The sequence below is a fragment of the Lissotriton helveticus genome, chromosome 9 (genome assembly GCF_964261635.1).
Source record: "Lissotriton helveticus chromosome 9, aLisHel1.1, whole genome shotgun sequence".
NCBI classification, from domain to species: domain Eukaryota; kingdom Metazoa; phylum Chordata; class Amphibia; order Caudata; family Salamandridae; genus Lissotriton; species Lissotriton helveticus.
In genome coordinates, this window is record NC_136070.1 from 940,488,630 (window position 1) to 940,504,449 (window position 15,820).

A 15,820-nucleotide genomic window follows, 5' to 3' on the forward strand; every position below is an offset into this window, starting at 1 on the left:
CGAACTGGACATCTAAAATATGGGCTTGCTTACATGACTTCGCTCTTTGTATTATTGTAGAAATATGTATATTGCCATACCATAAACTCAAGAATTCTTGCTTGAAGCCATATATCTTGTATATAAGGAGAAGGCTGGTTCTGTAAAAACGAACAGTCTCCCAAAACCTACTCTCCGTGTGGTGTACTTCTGGGACACGTGTTACTTGGTAGCTACCAATAAAACTTGATCTTTGACTGCGATAGAAGACTCATTGTTTCTGTGGTCCGGAACAAGGGAACTCAGAGGTCTTCGGGTGTTATCCCCTGACACCAGCGGGTTCCTAAAAACCCGTTACCTCACTGTGAGACCGGACTGTACCAAACGGGATGTGAGAGGCCATACTGCTTGCAAATAAGCCTCATGTGTGACATTTGTGCGGTTTCAGTGCTCTTATAAGTGACGTTCAACTGCCCAACGTGCAACACTTGAACACTTTCTCATGAGTAAAGCAAGCAATGAAGTGCACGGAAACTCAAATATCAGAAATTAAATCCTCTTGAGAAATTAAGTTCTAAAAGTATCTTAGCCCTTCTTAAGAGGCTATTAAGAAAATCACACGTTTTTTGTAGATTGCACCTTCTGAATTTAAGTATTTGAGCTGCTCTTATATGTGATCACTCGGTGCAATTTAGCCACTCTTCCGGCAATTAAAATGTATTGCTTTTTTTGCTTAAATGCTTTGTGCTCAATTCCTAAATTTTGTGATTCAGTTTTGGCGACAGGCAGAATCCAGTTTAGTTTATGCAGTTTTATTTAACGCGCACCTTCAACCATGGGCAGTATTACCCAGCGTTTTTCAACAGACACTGTATATTATTTTTTCCAGTGCCACTGCCAACAATCAATACATTTCTGGATTGGGCTCCAGGACGTCACGACTGCTGCTAATTCCTTGCAGGCCCCATGTCCCGACACTAATAGAGCAAGCAGCATATGTAACAGCTGCCTGCTCCAAACTCGGGAGACACATTGTGCTAAAAACCCGTTCGGACTAAAGGCCATGTAAACTGTCTGCCACTGCTCCTCGCATTTTTCAGCGCCAATTAAAGTTTTAGTGGCTATTGAACAGTCTCTTGCATGTGGTAGTGAAGTGCGCACTTTGGGAGAATACGTGCGAGCTGGTACCAAGTAGTGTGGGCGCCCGCGCATGCTACAGGGAACAATGCTCTTAAGTGACTGTAAGTGACCTTTTTGTTGCATTCTAGTTTAAATTGGTTGTGCAATTAGGGCGGCGGACTTCACTTAACTGTTTCCTCGGGTTGAGAAGAGGGTCCCACAAGGCACGGCGGGTAGACAGAACACGCACATCTCAAACCTTCTGAACAGCATATGCCAGTAATGGTGGAGACTACGCCTCAGAATGCACGTACGACGCATACGTACGCACGTCGCTCACCATGTTGCAGGATGATAAAGGTGGCATTTCCATCTTCCCCGTGTGTTCCCAAATTGTGTGCGGCGCCCCTGCCTACTCATTACGTCGCACCGGGGTGCCGCGGCGCACAGTTTGGGAACCACGGGCCTAAGTGCAAAGTGACGTCGGAAACTGATGTAGACCACAATGGAGGACTTCAGAAAATATGCAGCTCGTGAAGACTGTGCAAGAGTTCAGTGGAATCCAAGGGTAGATTCTTGAAGAGGAGAACCTACAAGCAGAGGGGACAGAGTCTATGCCACTCAGAGGTGACCAGGAGGAACGAAGAGCAATGCCCACCGAAGTCAGAAGTTGCAGGAGTGATGTCAGGGACCTTGTCGCTGCGCCACACTAAGGAAGACCAGGAGTTGTGCATGAGCTGTCCTACGCCGCAAGTCGAAAAGCAGGGGGTCGGTGTCCGGCTGGAGCATCAACAAGCCTTGGTACCTGCAACAGGCTTGGAAAGCAAAGATGGAGCAACGTTGGGACCAACAAGGTCCAAGGGACTCATCACAAGCAGGAGAGTCAGAGCAGGCCCAAGCAAGCAGGGAGCCCACTGAAGCAGAAGACCCTTGAAAGGATCCACAGGTCAAAGGCACAGGAATGGCAAGAGGGCCTTGAGCAGCTCACCAAGGATGATGGCCCACAGTGCAGAGGATGCGGTGAGGACATTGATCTTGGCAGGAATAGATGCTGGAGCTTCTTGTATCCTGAAGTTCTCTGGAGTGCGGAACCAACAAGCCTAGGCAACGGCAAGTCGAAGCGGTGCACAGGGGTTCGGTCCAAACAGTTTCAATGAGGGATACTGTCCTCAAAATTGCAGAGAGGACAGTTGAGGCCTCGAGAGAGTTGTAGAACCACCACCTGTGTTGCTGAACCTTTCCAAGTCCAGGGGACGTCAGGAGCAGCAGACCGATAAGCTTCCTTGCAGTGCCTGCAGATGCAGGGGAGGGACTCCTTCACTCCCAGGGAGATTACTTTGGGTGTCCTTGATGCCCACAAACCAGTTGAAAATCCTGGAAGAAGGACAGACACAGACGATGAAGACTTGCATAACAGTGAGACCAGGAGTAGCAGTAGTCTTCTGTGACACAGTCTCCATTCCAGGCGAAGTCTAAGTGTCCAAACAGTCGAATAGTGACATGGTTTCAGGCTTGAGTCTTGTCCCACAATGAATCCGAGGACCCACCCACAGGTAAGCCCTAAAATACCCTAGGAAAGGGGTTAGGCCGACTCAGGGGTGCCTCCCAAAAGAGGGATTGAACAGAGAGGTGGAGGGGCTGAACAGAGAGGAGCATACTGCTGTGGCCTTTGTCCAGTTTCGTGTTACAACAGGAGCCAAGGGCTCCCTAAAGTGGCTCAAACCGGAGTATCAAGGAGGGCACCAAATGTGCCCTTCAAAGCAGTCTGGTGGCACTGGCAAGCGCCCCCAGCCCAATACAATAAGTCCTGTCTGGAGGTTGTCACACCTCCCTGTGACAGGAAACCTATTGTTCAACCTTCCCCCCTCCTCAAGCTACGCTCAGCAGCAAGAGGGCAGAATTGTGTCTAGGGTCGGCAACAGCACTAGCTTGCTGGCAGACCCTGGAAGGCTGTTACTGGGAGTACCAGGGGCTTCCAGAGGAGACCGCAGCACATGGAATCATACCTCCGACAGCAGTAACGGCGTTGGGGTATGATTCAAACATATTGATAACAAACATGCCCAGGCTCGGCACAGCCCCTATATAGTTAGCCATCGCGTAATGACCGATGGCCACAATGTGTGTCAAAATGGCTGACCGCACTTACAAAGCCTGCAGAATCGCCTCTGGGGTTTGTAGGGGTGTCCTGCTCTTGCAGGGGCACCCAGACACTTATAACATAGCACCCTGCCTTCAGGATTGTACGGTCTGCCTGCCTTCAGGATTGTAAGACCTGCCTTCGGGTGACTTATAGGTTTAAGTGGGGTGACCTCAGCTCTAAGAAAACATATCTGCCATAGCGGGTGCTAGCACTAGCTTAAACAGGCTGCAATGGCAGGCCTGTAGTCAGTTTGAGTGGACTCTCATGGGTGGCATAATCCATGCTGCAGACCATGGGAGACCCCTGGAGTACCTATGCCCTGGGTACCTCAGTACCATATACTAGGGACTTATAGGGGTACACCAGTAGCCAATTGTGGAGGTACAAAAGTACTTACCCTGTCAAATTTAGGGCAGAAGCAGTGACTGGGGTCCTGATTAGCAGGATTCCAGTCAGACTAGTGAAAAAAACATACTGACACCTAACCAGGAAAGCAGATCCTAGTCACTGACTGGTGACCTGTGGATGAGCTGATTAGCCACACTAGTGACCAACTATCGGGGGTCACAGCCACACTGAGGTGAGAGGAGTTGCTGGGCTTTAGTCAGAATAACTGGGATCACTGCGATGGATGCTCTTTTGTATTTCTTTTGTAAGTTGAGGAACCGACAGGCCTAATGGGTAGGGACAGACTACCTAGGGGCTCCCAAAAGACAAAAATGGACCAATATACAGCACAGGGCACAGCTAGTGACCCGCCGCAGGACCAAGTGGGGGTGACACCACGGCCTACAACTGAGGCTTCAGGGACCCAGATATTGGCCGCAATTGAGGCCTCCGGCCCGGCGGTCCAGGCCAAAATTAAGGCCAGAGCCACTGATGTGTACCTCCTCAGGATCGAACTACGCAAGGTTGAGGAACAATCTGGGGAAACGGAGACCCCGGTCACAGAAATGTAGAAAGTGGTCACCACACTGAAGGCTACGGTGGCTGCCCTGGAAGCTCATTTGAGTCGACAGGATTTACAGATGGAGGATGTGGAAGGACATTCCTGCAGATGCAATGTGTTGAGAAAAAAAAAATAGCTGAGGGTGGCACACCAGAGGCCTTCCTCAAAAAAGATCAAAATGGTGCTCCCCAGCATGGCATTATAGAGATTTTTTGCAGGGGGTCGTTGGCCCCACAACCAAAACTGGGGGTTTCCATCCAGGTAATTTCTCAACTAGAGGGACCGTGACAAAATCCTGGAGGGGGTGTGGAGACCTAGTGACCCACTGTTTGGAAATAGCACCATACACATCTTCCCCAACTAAACAAGGGCTGTCCAACTGCAAAGACAGTCCTTCAGTGGTGTCAAACAAAAGCCAGAGCAAAGGGCCTGAAAGACATGTTATTTTACCCCCTTCAAACTTAAGGTGCTGTGAGATGGCTGTTCCCACTTCTTCAGGACATCCGAGGAAACTTGGGACTGGCAGAAGATCCATGGTGAAGACCACTTGCCATCGACATCCTCGGGACAAGCCTGGGATAGGCAGCGTTGTGGGGGTGGTCCCCCAAATATTCCCAGGAGACATCGCCAACGTGGGTACCTTTTGTGATCAACCATGAGAGTGGTGATACCACTCGATGGTACTCTGGACCTGGAGGTACAGCGGAAGGAACGTGAAGCTGCAAGGGCATTGGTCAAGGCTGTACTTCTGCCACTTGCTCATGTATGGATTCAGATCTGATGGGTAATCATGAACAATCGAGTGGGAAGGTGGCTAAGTCCGAATGTGGATGAATGTCTGAAGAAGCCCCCTGGAGGTGCTGTGAAGCTGCGCTGTACTGTGTTGGGCCGCTTTTTGCCTGAAATATAACCTCAGTTCATATCCAACAGGGATCTCACGCAAGCTAAAGCTGCATCTCCTGGAGGCAGAGGCCCAGAAACGTCCCAGAGAATGGAGGGGACAGCTTTAGTCCACCACCTATTCTTTCTACGCCAGAATGGTGGCCGTGTGGGTGACTCTGGGGTTCCCATTCCAGTTGTGGATGTAACAGGCCATTATATACTTATACATGGACTGTAAAATGGCCAGGAGACCTGCGTACTGAACATATATGCACCAAATACTGACTGTGAATTTTTCGGCTCTAAAGATGGAATCACTGCCCTACTTTGGACTTCTGCCCAAATTTTAGAGACTTTAATTGCGTGCTAGATGGTAGACTCGACCGGCAACCGCCCCAGATGGGCACGAAGCCCGCACGGTGGTCAGCTTACGAGACACTATGGCTAGATTACAATTACTAGAAATTCAGAGAGAACTTCACACCACGGTTGCGGAGTTCCCTTGCTATACCCCCACCCACGGGGTGCAAAGCCGACTAGACAGTTTTCTATCGTCTAATGAGGTCAACCTGAATGTTCAGAGGGTGAGTTACCAAGCACAAACATGCCCCACTATTATTGGAGTGCGGAGTTCGAGGTCATTGGCGTAGCCAGAGGTGTTGGGAGATCGAGAATTCAATACAGATATGGCAGAAGCACTACAAAGCTTCTTCACCACAAATTGTAACTCCTGTCACACACAAGGTTCAGAATGGTGAGCACTTAAGGTAGTGGTCTGCAGGATGAGCCTCGGTAAAGCATATGGTATCTGGCGGAGGCTTGAACGGATATTGCCAGAGGGGGACGAGGCCCTCGCACGTCTACAACAGCGAGTGAATAACAGAGTCACATAAGGTAGCTCTGGTGAAGGCGCATAGACAAGTGGAGGCTACATGGCAAAGTCTAGACTATCATGTCCAAAAGGATTACCGCCAACGTCTCAACCGAGATGGAGATAAATCTGGCCACATGTTGATACCCACAACTTATCCTAGCCCTCTTTGGTCCCAACAGCACATTGACCACTGGACAGGCGGCAATTAATCTGACACTCTATGATCACTTGCTGGTGGTGTATTCGGTACCAGTGCTTGGAAATGTCGCTGGAGTGGGATGCTTCTTGGATGGGGTTGCACTTACTCGACTTAAGGAAGCTTAAGTAGAAGGATTTGGGGAAGATCTCATGCTGGAGGACCTGCAAGAAGCCCTCAATGATATGGCAAGCGGGAAATGTCCGGGCCCGGATGGTCTCTACAGTTGAATATTTCCAAACTTACTCCGCTTCTTTGCTCCCTACCCTACTAGAAACGCTGCACGAAGCCCACAAGATGGGGGCATTGCCGGACCAAATGCGCGAGGCTCATCGTTATGCTCCCTACGCCGGGCAAGGATCTGACTGATCCAGGACCATATAGGAACCTCTCCATGCTTAACATTGACGTTATGTTGCTGGCCAAGATAGTGCTGCTACTACGGTAGAGCTGGTGGTTACATATCTGGTCCAAGAAGACCAGTATGGCTTTATGCCAACCAGGGGCACACACATGAACTTATGGGTGAATGCAAACAGAGACACGGAACTGCAGGCAGCGCTCACAGCACTGAACATAGAAAAAGCTTTTGAGACGTTGCCCTGGGCTTACTGGTGGGAGGTGCTGAGCTGTCGCATGGGCGAGGAGTTTCTGGCATGAGTGAGTACTGTATTCGGAACCAACTGCAAGAGTACGTACTGGTGGTGAAGTGTCTGAGGCACTTTGCATTGAAAGGGGTACAAGACAGGGTTGCCCGCTGTTGCCGCTCCTTTTTGCGCTTGCTATGGAGCCACTCACAATCAACCTTTGGGCTGAAATGCGAGACTTGGGCGTGCGGGGGAGGGGGGTACATGACTCATATTGAGTCTTTATACGCTGATGATGCGTTAATCTATGTGGCGGATCCGGAACAGTCAGTACCTCACCTACTGCGGCTGATGGCGCATTTTGGGGATGTCTCAGGACTCTGTGTCACCCACCAGAAGACAGTACGATTTTCCCTAGAGGCACTAGCTAATTTCAGTGCCCCCGAGCTTCCCCTGTTGGGATTTCAGTGGGAGACAGTGAGCTTCCACTACCTGTGAATGCAGCTAGCCCACGAGCAAAAACTTCAGTAGGACTACAGTATCGGCAGGGTGATGGCCGGACTCACTGCCGCCATACAATTTTGCACTACCCTTCCGCAGTCAGTCATAGGCAGAGTGGCATTGAGTAAAATGGTTCTACTGCCACTGTTTATACACCCTTCAGATTTCGTTCTACATGTTACCGCCCTCGCTGTTTCGTAGTGTCAATGGTCTACTGGTGGCCTGGGTGTGGGCAGGTAAAATAAACAGAGTCTGCCTTGAGATACTTAAATTTGATCTCAGCCAGTGTGGGGCAGAGGCCTTTCAGACCATGAATTCTATTATCCGGCTGGTCTGTTGAAATATGCCTCTGTGGTGGGAGGATGGCCACAACTGGGAGAAGAAACTCATATCGTGCTCTGTCAAATTGGCTGACCTCCCTAGGGTGCTCACTTGTGATCACTCTTCCAGCAGGTTCCCCCTTTGTAGACACACAGGTGATGTTGGCATGGGAAAGGGCTGTCGTAGGGCGTTCTATGCCAAGCTCCTTCCAATTTGGTGGGTGTGCCCGTTTATAAACATACAGGCCACAGAGGTGGAAGACCTTTTTAAACTGAGTCTTTATTTCCAAGGAGGAAATGGGTACACACTTTGGAATAGATGAGGGGCAGTTCTTACTATACGCCAGTATCTTGCGCATGGCCCAAGACATCTGGACAACATTCCCGGAGGAGCCAGGAGAATCCCAGGTGTTACAAGTAATAATGGACCCTGGGTCCACAAAGGAAATCATCTCTCGACTAAAGGCAGCCTGAAAGATGATAAAGACAACAAATGAAGGACGGAATGCAGAACAAATAAAAAAATCCACCCCCAGGCAAGAGATCTGTGTTAAATCCATCATTCTTTATCTCTCCATGCCAGCCCAGTTTAGACCCAGCCATATGCAAATCAGTCTTCACTCTGTGCCTCATGAGAACAGTCCAACCCGAACTGGCAAGCCAGGTCCTCCCAGATGTCAGGCAGATTCACACAGGACTTAAACGTGCAGCTTGAGATGCAGATTTAGAATCCCAGCTTATGGACAGAGAGTGGAGGAGGACACTGGTGCAGGTGCTATTCTGTGTTGTGATCCCTGTTCCCAATAAGGCGCGCGCACACACACACGCAGGACATCCAGCAAGAGTTCGCGCCGCCGCTTTAAAAAGCGTGTGGCACAAAAAACAGGCACTACCTGCGGTTTTGCCAACATGAGTCAGGAGTGCAGGTAAGGATGGCTTGGGGCTTGAGGCACTTTTGCAGTGCGGGGAGATGGTGGGCTTTTGTTTAAGTATTCATGTTATTCACAGCTCCATCTCGAGCTGTGATTAACATGAATACTTAAACAAAAGCCAACCATCTTCCCCGCACAGAGCTTTACTAGTTCAGTTCAACTTTATTTCGGCTAATAGCCATAAAAGCAGGAAGTACAGACAAGAAAAAGACATTTACAAACAGGTGCTAAAAAGTACATTTGACAACAGTTGATCACAGGACACATTACAATTAATATATAGTGGGGCAGAGTAACAATTAATTCTGTGCAATTAATTTTGCATATTGCGTAAAATCTAATTAAAACCATAAAAAAGGTTGATTCTTTATAAAAAGCCAGAGTAAAACCTAGAATAAAATCTTTAAAACCACATAATTTATACAGAAAATAGATTCAGTGCATTCTACTTTATTTAACGTTGTGGGAGAAGACTACAGATTTCATTATTACCTTATAGTTTATATCCAAAACGTTTTCTAATAAGGAACACATTGAATAAGAATCTGCTTATACAAAAAACCACCAGTTGTGAGGTATTAGACCGTATAATACGCTCAGCCTCTTTATACGTCCTGACACCCACATTTTTACACAAGGGTTTTATCCAGCGCTGTCTAGGTGACGCATAGACGGAACAGAAAAACAATAGATGGACATCATCTTCCTTGGCCTTTAGTGGGCAAAGGGTACAGATACCATCCTCTTTGCTATCTCCCCATTTGCATGTATGAGCATTGGTCTGTAATACCCCATATCTAAATTGTAAATATAAAGTTTTTGCTAGTGGTGGGTTTATCTCATCCATAAACGATTCGAATGCAGCAATATCCTTTATGGATAAAAATTTCTGAGTCAATATACCAGTAGATGGGCAGTGAAATGGCTCGTCATTAACATGAGACCAATAGGTAGTTTTTAAAATCTTTTTACACACAGAAGTCATATTATGGGGTTTGTCCCAGAAATGGGACAGCCCTAGCCTGGTACACCAATGTTGTAGTGCCACTTCAATGGGGAGCGGAGACTTAAAACCTCTACTGGGGACTAGGTGGCCACCCAGAGAAAGAACAAAGCAGCATAAGCACTGGAACTACTGGCAGAGGAAAGCATAAGTACCTGCTGCAAGTCAGATTGCGGTCTTGTCATCCACAAATGCAGATCCAGAGAGGCTACTCTGGACAGGCAGATCTTGCCCCAAAAGCACCCCTTGAGCATAGCCCACTGAGGGCACAAGTTCAAATTTAGAGCCACACCGCAAAGGGCCCCAACCCAATGCAGGAGGCTAACCGGTCCAGCTGCTACAAAAAGTTTGATGCAGGAAGAACTTTCACTTGATAGATCACAAAGATAGGATGAATGACTAGGACATGGTGAAATAGTCAAAAGACCCCAGGGGTGACTGTAACCAAGAAGGAACCCAACAAGAGCTGGAGAGGATACTTTGAGCCACGGATGTAGAACCCAAATGCTGAACAAGAGAGACAAGGTGCTCTGCAGGTAGTCTAACACCTTACGTGAGCTTGCCTTCAACAGCCAGTCATCGAAGCAGGAACACATGCTTTCCTGAGCTGTCAAGATCAGGAGCAACCACCCACATGACTTGCATGACGATCCGATGGGCTAATGTAAGACCAAAATTAAGTCCACAAATTGGTAGTCAGTTGAACCCACCCCAAAACATAGACATTTCCTGCGGGACTGCATCACAGGTACATGCAGGTATGCATCTTGCAAGTCCAAGGACACCATCCTGTCTTTGTGGTTCAAGGCCAACAACTAAGGGACAACAGTCTGAGGTACTCTTTCCAGAGGAAGGACTTCAACACAGTACAGTCCAACATGAGTCTTCAGCTCTCTTCTTCTTGGAGACACGAATGCTATGGGAATAGTTTTCTTGTTAAAGCTCCACTTCTGGCGCCAGCTTGACTGCAATATTGGCAGGCAACGTCAACACTTCTATGGAGAGGAGACCGCTGTAAGAACAGGAGGAATGTGGGGAGGAGCATCCTGAAAGGACTGGGAATAAAGAAATTGGATAATTTGTATAACCCATCTGTGAATGTAAAGATGATTGAGAAAGTGGCATTCTCAGGGCCCCATGGGCAGCTATGTCCGCACAAGAGCCAACTAAAGAAGTTTTGGTAGGGTGCTGGGTGAAGAGAAAGATTAATGCTGCTTTTGCCCACTATGTTTGGCACAGCTGCTGCTCCTGAAGCTCAAACATTCTGTGTGCTTCCCATAATACGGGCAACCAAATCTGTGTAATCTATAACAGAGTGCAAAATATGCTTGAAAAGTCTGCGAAAAAGAAGCGCTTGCATGTTCAGAAAAATGGCGCAGGTGGGTCTGCCGTCATATCCAAAGGGTACAGCAGTGGTCAAAAATCCCAAGGAGAAATCTTTTCACCAGTACAATCAATCTGCTTAGTCGGCCTTTCCAGGAAGGTAGAACAGAACGCATTAGGATTAATCTTGCAACAGGAAGCATGTACCATCAATCTCACTGGTAATGGGTGCAGCATTAGAAACTAGGGGTCACTGGAGGCTGCCTAGAATGCCTCACTGAGAAAAGAAGGGCACAAAAGCAGATGAGAAATCCTTTTTATTGACAAGATAATAAAGAGACTAAGTCCGAGCAACTTTTGAAAGTTCAGACATGGATCATGTGGCACACACCTTAAAAAATTGCTACAGTTTTTAAACATGGACATCTGTGCAATTTTTAAGCAGGTCTATTCAACACCATCACATATGCTAACATAACTACACCTTAGAACTCCTTCTGCATAATGAGGTGATAAACAACTTTCAGCTCAGGACATAAACTGCTCCCGAAAGATATAAAAAAGGCAATTTTTGGAGGTGCGTTGCCAGCATTTTTAAAGACTCTTGGGTACCAAATTGTACAAGTTGTCATATAAATGTACCTGGTGTTGCAAGATAAGCACATTCCTGAATTACTTTCAGATACAACTCCATGCTATTAACCATGACAAGCACACAAAAACCTTGCTTTTATTAACCAATAATTGTGTGACGATTACTTCAAGCATTCGTTCTTTCTCCAATTACTCAGCTGACACTAGTACACAGCTATTCCAGGTATTCATTTCTTAGCTATTAGTATATTACATGCACTTTCAGATATTCCAGGGTCTCTCTTGTAACACTAGATAACTTTACAGCTACACAACTTTTGTGTCTCTCTAAAAGGTGCAACACTAACATCTTCCATGGCCTCATTCTTTGGAGCTCTTGGCAGAACACTTAAATGTTTTTCATAGGAGCACGCCTTTCTCCATCTTTAGAATACAAGCATCTTCATGAATTCCAGAAGCCCCTTCTTAAAGTTGGTTGCCTTGTGGAACACTGGCAGATGCGGTTATTCATGGACTTCTAATGTCTATGTCACACTAACACCTTCTAGTATACAGGCTCACGTCCTCGGTCAATATCACAACATGCTTTTGTGCTACACCATAAAGCGGAGGTGCAGAGAATGCATGCCGTATATCCAGCAGCCTGAAGACTTCAGGTCCCGGTCATCAAAGTGCTCATACCATTATTGGAACAATAAACTAGGAAGTGCCTTTAGCTCCAAAAAATAATTTTAACAGCTGTGTGCCACAGGTAGCCTTAAGCAGGACATCCATTGCCCCACAAATACGAAACACACACTTCTGTAATCTACTTCAAAGCAATCTGCTACATTACGTGAGTCTATGGAGAATGTCTGTAATGCAGGCAGCCAGCAGCAGGTAAAAATATTGCTTGTCACGTTGATAAAGAAAGTCTGTAGACAGGCAGCTCTCAATAGCACAGGCCAAACATGTGTAACAGAAGTGTTCTTCTCTGTAGAGTGGTAAGAAAACAATCCAAAAGAATAAGAAAATTAGAGATGTATTAACAAATGGGTCGGTATGGAGTCGCTGCCAGTCAGGTGGTTTCGAGAGGAAAAAATAATATCTCGAGGTTCCTTAGGAAAGTGCATTCAAATAGCATAGGATGCTCACTTTGGAGCCAGCATTTGGTGACTTAGATTTGTGGTTGACACTTATTTGTCGCTGCAAAAGATTACTTCCCTCATCCCCCAGCTGCCTCATCTCAGTTTAGGCAGCCACATCCAATTCATCAGTGTGTGAGGGGAGAGGGTGACCAGCACAGCTTAGAGAACGCACACCTTCATCACTCTTGTTCTTTGCTGTCAGTTAACGACCGTCTCACTCAGTTCTTACACTGAATAGTGTTGATAACAAAGTCATCATAGGTTGCATCCTGCTCCTCCTCCTGAAGTTAAAAAAATATATATGTGAGGTTAAGAAATAGGCAAATACCATACAAAACAAAAACTTACAAACAAATCTTCCTTTCCCTGTTCATATGTATTCCTCGGCTAAGTCAGTTAGCTAGCAGCTCCTATTAAAGCTGTCAATCTGGAGCTCACAATCAGAGCTAGCTGGACCACAGCTTTAATTTCGACCGTGTGCTGGAAATTTAAACTAAGCAGAGGTACTTTTACTGCTTGGATACGTATGGCCTGCAAACTATCACTAGTGACGAAAAACCAGTTTGTTCTTTCGCCATACGTTTTTAATGTACTAACTTGCTTTTGAATCAACTTTCAATGATGTTAATTTCTTCTGTGTTTCAGCAGCCTCTGGAATGGGACTTGCAAGAGAAACAATTAAACTATGCAATATTTATTAAAAACCAATTCAATGCTGAAATCTGATTTTTCTAAATATAATGGAAAAGTAATATTTATAAAGTTATATTTGCCCTGTCTGAAGTATCTGGAAGACAGATCTACATTTGCTCTCCCAATTCTGCTAGCCAGTATTTTGCATTTGAATAGGTATGAATGAGGTGTGATCTTGCCCTCAGGAGCAGACAGTGTGATCTGAAAAGGAAGAGATGACCCATATGAACCTGACATAATATGCAGGGTGGGCTGTGAGGACCCGTTTTAACATTAAAGTGTCAAATCCTGCTTAAATGTTGCATCCTGTTTGACCAGTATGGTGGGGGTTTCATAAGACACTTGGAGCACACTTTAAAAAGGATTAAACTGTCACAGTGAAATGTTAGCCGACACTAGCAAAGGGCCATTTTTTTGTTCACCCAGCCAGCCAAGCCCCAATAACAGTAGTTCTCTTGTTGACATTTAGGGCACTGGGAAACATGATGCCAAAATAATGTGCTTATCAGCGTCTGCTTATGAAAAATAAGTTTTTGTTCTCCCAGGTTTCTCGGAGGTTGTTGTGGGTACTGGACCTGCCTCAAAGTGGATTTTATTGGGGAGATGTGTGGCGCCGCGGCCAGGGCAACTGACGCGGGAATCGGGATCACGGTTCGATCGCTGGTGGCAGATTAGCCCAGCACCATGCGACTCTGGGCAATAGCTTGCTTAATCTTCCCAACGGCCCCCAGCGCCTGGAGACCCTTACGGGTGATTGTTCGCGCTTTACAAATGTGGATTATTATTATTGTTAGATGTTGGAGGACACTAGGATTGCCATAAAATACATACATATACACACACACACACACACACACACACACACACACACACAACCAGCCCTCTAAGCACAAGATTAGTATGGCCAAAGACTTCGGCCAGCTTGAAAATGCCTAAAGTGGGTAAGGTTGGCTCTGAGAACCTCTACCTCATAGATTAGGGTATTCCTATGGGTCATTAACACCCACTAGCTAATTCATAGTGTGTATATGTATATGTGTGAGCTAATTCTTTCAAAAAAGTATGCAGTTCCTAGGATACAGGAAAATTATATATAATATATATATATATATATATATATATATATATATATATATATATATATATATATATATATACGGTATGTAAAGTTCCAAACGGGTCCGTAGGCGCAGCAGTACATCCACACGAACAGACAGGAACTAGCAAGACCCAAAGTGGTGCAATATTATTTTATTAGGTTTTTAAGCCCAGCACCAGTCCGCCATGACGCGTTTCGGCTAGAGATAGCCTTGATCACATGACAACGTCACGAGGGCTGACCACCCATTTAAAGTGCAATAGTGCCATCACATGTCATAGAAGCAGAAAAAATACTAATTCTCATTTTTTCTCCAACACATAGTTAATTACTGCATAAATGCTGTACCTTGCACATTATAAAATAAACCATTAGTTTCTGGACATTATCTGTAAAATACATGTTCCAACCAGAAATTAATGAACCACTTAGTACGTCAATCACTATATACACACAGGAAATGGCAATTTATCAATATTCACTAAAACCTTTAAAATAGCATACAAAAGTTAAAAGCTATAAATATTATCATTTAAACATTGCCATTAAAAAAAAGGGCATTTCATCAGAATATAACACCCCCATCTGTAAATTGGGGTATTGATGATGCAATTGATATGTGATGGAGGGAATTACAAAAATGGGATATACATCGATATTTAGGGTAAACAGTACAATTGATTTATGTGCAATTTTGCGTAACAAGTGCAAAACATGTCAAGATGGCAAAAAAAGTGCTACCGTGAAAAGTGCAAAATTGTTGAATCAATAAAGTGAGATTTAAAAAAAGTTACATTCAAGATCAAGAGGGGTCCAGGATACATGTTAAAGTTTCATATTACCGGCCATAACAAAAGCAGTCACAGTATGATGTTTAAAGTGCAATGTGCAATTCTGAAGATCAGTAGTTACTATAGATAGGTGTGGCAGTCCTCCCCAGTGTTCAGACCCTGTGGTGTCTTAGTGTCTAATAGAATGATATAGCGTGTCTCTAATTTACGCAACAGGGACTCTCTATTACCTCCCCTCCTCTGGGGAGGAACACAGTCTATCACATAGTATGAAAGCAGGGAGGCATCTTTCCCATGACATTTTTCAAAGTGCCTGGCAACTGGGTATGAAGGATCAACGTTGCTAATCGCTCGCAAGTGCTGTAGAATACGCTTGTGGACCTGTGGTCTCGTACTACCCACATATCTAAGCCCACAAGGGCACTCTAAAACAAACTGCAAATTCAGTTTTGCAGTTCAGTTTTTGCTTGATTTTAATCGGAGACGGAGAAAGTGGCGTGTTCACTTCAGATTTACTGATGCCATTCTTGCAAGCTTTGCATGTAAAACATTTCAGAAAACCCTTGCTTTCATTTAATCAGGATGCCGTTACCACCTCAGGGCTGCTAGATACCAGGCTGTCTTGCATTGACCTAGCTTTACGGTAAGTTATGCTAGGGCATTTAGAAATGTCAAGACCAAGAACAGGATCCTCGGATAATAGTGACC

The 15,820-nt window shown here is 45.7% G+C and overlaps 1 protein-coding gene across 1 annotated transcript in view; it reads right to left on the reverse strand.

Annotated features, from left to right (window-relative positions):
- Positions 1-11,108: 11,108 nt before the first annotated feature.
- The window catches only part of NFKBIB (NFKB inhibitor beta), a 64,243-nt gene continuing 59,531 nt past the window's right edge, over positions 11,109-15,820 (reverse strand). Inside the window, exon 6 of the mRNA XM_078661177.1 lies at positions 11,109-12,810. Within this exon, the coding sequence (XP_078517303.1) occupies positions 12,748-12,810 (63 nt within the window). The 3' untranslated portion in view covers positions 11,109-12,747. The remainder of the gene's footprint in view (positions 12,811-15,820) is intronic.